Source organism: Montipora capricornis, chromosome 3, assembly GCF_036669925.1.
Source record: "Montipora capricornis isolate CH-2021 chromosome 3, ASM3666992v2, whole genome shotgun sequence".
NCBI lineage: Eukaryota > Metazoa > Cnidaria > Anthozoa > Scleractinia > Acroporidae > Montipora > Montipora capricornis.
Window position 1 is genome coordinate 33693859 of NC_090885.1, and position 4539 is coordinate 33698397.

The following is a 4539-nucleotide window of genomic DNA, read 5'->3' on the forward strand; positions in this document are numbered from 1 at the left end:
ATTTCTGACACCCTCGGTGTTGAAAGAAATCTGGTTGGTTCGCTATCTCTGAAGAGTGAATAATCCGTGATCCAAACAAAAGCCGAATGGCCAGGTTTCGACAGCGTTTCTGTATTTTTAAAATACAAGAAAATGCTAGTCTACAACTTGAAGATGTAAGGATGGCTACAAAATTTAACCTGAGTTTGTCAAAGGTAAGAGAAGAAGCCAGCGTTTTGCAGTTTTTTTGCCGGAGTCACATAAATCATAGCCAAGAGTATAACAATCTTCACAATTTAATAATTATGATTTTGATTAACTTCTATTTTAGCGTTAAGGCTAGGGGGTGTCGCTCAAATCGAGAAAATTACAAATAAACAATTACACAAATGTTTCAAAACGTTCTTCACGGCTGCAAGGAAACGCGGCGGCTTTTGCAAAACAGCGTGCTTTGAATCGCTTGGACGTTTGCTTCGTATGAATCGAAATGTCTGTCAAATCGGCCCTTCATGTCCGGCTTTCTTCGGTGCTAAAACAACTATTCTTTCCAGTCTAGATGAACAGGAGCAGAATATAGACTTTTATTTCAAAGAATACTTGTTCATTTTATAAAGCTAGATTATACCAATTCGGGAGGTGAAGAGGAATAATGGAATAATGAACACCGATTATTCCTCTTCACCCACCGGATCTTATAAATTCCCTCAGTGGTGGAAGTAAAAACATTTTCTTATAGAGAACAATACCACTTCTCAGTTCTCCAAATGTTTACATCTACCTATTGTTCTTGTTTTAACTCGTTTTCTGAGACTCCGTACGATGTTATCAGTACTGTCCGCAGAGACTCGGTTATTCCTTCGCAGCCTTTGCCGAACATACAAGTTTCCTGACACCAGCGACACCTAATACAGCAGTCGAAAATGAAAGCATTGTCCATTCTTCTTCTTCTTCTTCCTGTCGTTACATCACGTATAGCAGGTACAGTTTTCATCAATATACTTCGCTGATTTATCATTGGCGATCTACTAACGCGGTTAAAGTGTTTCGAAAAAGAAACTTGAAATTTAACTGGGAATTTAGAAGTAAACCTCTTTGTTTTATGCGCGAAGAACTCACTCTGCAATTAAACAAAAATGTGGTTATAAAGGATAGATCTCATTGTAATTATATAGACAAGGTTCATTTCTCCCGGTTCCTGACTCGGAGGTGGCATCCACAATACCATTACCCAAAATACGTAGAAGTGTATAAATCAGTGTCATATTGCTCTGATTTAAGAAGAAAGGGGCGCCAAAGGAACAATTTCTATGAAAATCTGTTCTGGTCACAGACTGACCCAACCATGATTTTCCAATAATGAACTTTATTTGTTTTAGTGTCAAGTGAAGTAAGCTTTGAGACACTAATTGAGGACAAACTTCAAATCAACATATCAAATCATGCGAGGCTGAAAAACTAGCCAAAACTGGCCCAAACTACCCCTAAAACTTCTTCCAGTGTAATTCTACGTTTGAATCCAATATTTTTAATCCAGTGATTCATAAAACTGGTTGAAATGTCTCGCTCGCATGCCTCGAAGTTTAGGGTCTTCGTACATAGCAAATTTTGATTTTCAACAATACATTTTGCTAGGACACAAAACCAGCTGCTAAATTCGGTGACAAAGATTTCCTGCCGTCTTTAAGTTTTTTTTTTTTTTGATACTTAACCTGACGTATCATCTGAAGAGAAACTCTCAGAATTAGTGTTTGAAAATACACTCAGGCACTAAAATCTCCAACAGATGTGTAAGGAAGGCGTCATTGGGCACTGAAATAGGCAATTTTTTGCCGTCAGCTGCCCTTCATTTTTCAACTAAGGGTTTCTAGAATATGTTTTAGTTAACCAACAGAGCTATTGAGACCGCACTGGGTTAAATTTATTTCCATTATTTTCTAGCCTCACATATTTTAGTTATAAGACAATTTAAGCTGCATTTCTAGTCCTAATCGCACTGCATTGTTTTATTGCATTGTTCCTTTTTCCACAGCTCTTGATGATGCGAAACTGGTTGAAATGTTCAAACAACGTTTGATAAGGCATTTTTACGTACTAGTGCTAACATGAAACAAATATATTAACTGATAAATTCATGTAAAAATTCACACCTGCACCCTTTTTCCTCTCTCCGATGTTTCCTTCTCGTTAAAAGAAAAACGTAAGAAATTCGGAATTCTGCAGCGTTGTGGGGCTAACCTATTTTTTTCTGTAAACATATCATTAATTTTAACCTTCTCAGGTTCACAATGTCCCAGTGGCTGGGAAAAGTTTGGAAGACACTGCATGTTATCTTGTGAGTCGATCTATCCTGACATGGGACCAAGCAAGATCATACTGCAGAACACGAGGCGGAGAATTGGTCAAAATCAACAGCGCAAGAGAGAATGAGTTCGTCCTGAACCTGGTCCAACAGCGTCAGCCATCGTTACGACAGGTTTGGATCTACCTCAAATGGGACTCGAGCGTCAAACAGTTCCTGTGGAATGACCACTCCGTTCCAGTCTACACAAACTGGGCTCCAAATGAACCAAATGGAAAGGCCAATGAACCGTGTGGACACATTTGGATTGGGCACCAAGGCTCCTTGGTCCGGGCAACAGGGTCTTGGAACGACCTCCCCTGTGGCAAAGACAAAACCCTCCCCTGTGGGCTTGTGTGCAAGAGGCTTCCTTAGGTGAAAGGTCTTTCAGTCACGATCAAAGCCGAAATACATGCAGCGCAAATTAAAACTATAATTTATACAAGACTTAACATGGGATTGTAGAAGTTTATGGGAAACTTAAACTATTGTTAACTGAAACAATGATCTGAAAGGTAAAACCATCGGCTTCACAATAAAACATTGATCGTGTGAACTGCGAGTGTTTGTATTCTGATGACGAATTTCAATCCAGCGATAAAGCAAGGGGCTTGACCTCTCACTCTTGAGCCTTAATGTTTTCTAGACGGTTAGAACTCGTTCACGTAGTTGAAAAGGAACGCGCAACGAAAAATGAAATAAAATCTACTTCGACCTTCGAGTGAAGAAAAAAGAATACTCACAGATGTGAGCATGCCGAACCTAGCTAACTCGTCCTAAATGGCAACATTAACAAATGCAACTTGGCAACTGCTCCTATGAAAATTCCAACATTTATTGACAAGTTTATAAAATCATGATGTACCCGTCACAGAGACGTAAAAGTGCTAGGAGCCAACCGTTATTTTTACATGATGAGCGCACGGACCCAAAGCCCTGCAGGGAAGCGCTATCAATTTTCATCCAATACATGGCACCTCGGTCCTCAAAACATGTCCCTCAATGATAACTTTTCCTCGCCCTATGCTTCTCGCTACTCGCTCGATACCCCAAACTCGCTTGCTCGCAGGCAAGTCCCTTAAAGATGTGTTCTACTTCATTGCGCAATCAAGGAGAGACTTGACTTTTGAATTTCAATTTCAAACAAATAAAACGTTTTAAGGTGGCTGGAACCAGTTTCACTACTTTTAAGGACCTTTTAATTAGAAGGGTTGTCACTACAAAACTGTATCACGTAAAAGAAATGTTATGGTACCATATCAAACACCAATTATTACTTAACAAAATGCGCTTACTATTTTGACGTAATAGGTTACCATGGCAACATGAAAGCTCTTCAAAAACACCCTATATTTCGTCTTTACTTGCTTATATCTTAATAATGAACTCGGTGACCCCCATTTTTTATTTTAAAATAGTAATTAGCAATTTGAGATAGAACTATCAGCAAAGTTTAAAAAAATTCTTGGGAGCCAATTCAGAGCTACCTTAATTTTTCGAAAATTTAAGGTAGCTCTGAATTGGCTCCCAAGAATTTTTTTTAACTTTGCGGATAGTCCTATCTCAAATTGCTAATTACTATTTTAAAATAAAAAATGGGGGTCACCGAGTTCATTATTAAGGTATAAGCAAGTAAAAACGAAATATAGGGTGTTTTTGGAGAGCTTTCATGTTGCCATGGTAACCTATTACGTCAAAACTGTGAGCGCATTTTGTTAAGCAATAATTGGTGTTTCATATGGTACCATAACATTGCTGTTACGTGATACAGTATAGTAGCTATAACCCATCTAATAAGAAGGTCTCTAAAGGTGGTGAAACTGGTTCCAGCCACCTTAAGACAAGTAAGACAATAGCAAAGCATTGCAGAATTGTTTAAAGGAGCATACTTCGGTATCGAATAAGAAGCAGACAAAAATAAGAACGAAATGTAATCAACAATCAGTACTACTGCTTAATAATTTTCAATGGTCAGTGGCAAAGTAGTCTTTCACATAATAAAATTAGAGCGGTATATTACTTCAGGAAAGCAGAGAGGCCTCGTCAGAAGTTGGGCCGTTTCGGAGTTGCTGCTTCGCTCTTTCAAAACGAGTCTTTCTGAGAAACCGTTCAAAAGAAAACTCATTTGCTGCAAATTAAGCTAATTTTGGTTTCGCAGGAATACTCGTTTCAAAACGCAGGTGAATAGCAACTCGGAGTTAAGAGCGTTGCGTGACGACACT

General features: G+C 38.7%; 1 protein-coding gene across 1 annotated transcript in view; it reads left to right on the plus strand.

Moving 5' to 3' along the window:
- Positions 1–808: 808 nt before the first annotated feature.
- Positions 809–4539, plus strand: part of LOC138042966 (perlucin-like protein) — a 36502-nt gene continuing 32771 nt past the window's right edge. The window contains exon 1 of the mRNA XM_068889057.1: positions 809–957. Within this exon, the coding sequence (XP_068745158.1) occupies positions 900–957 (58 nt within the window). The 5' untranslated portion in view covers positions 809–899. The remainder of the gene's footprint in view (positions 958–4539) is intronic.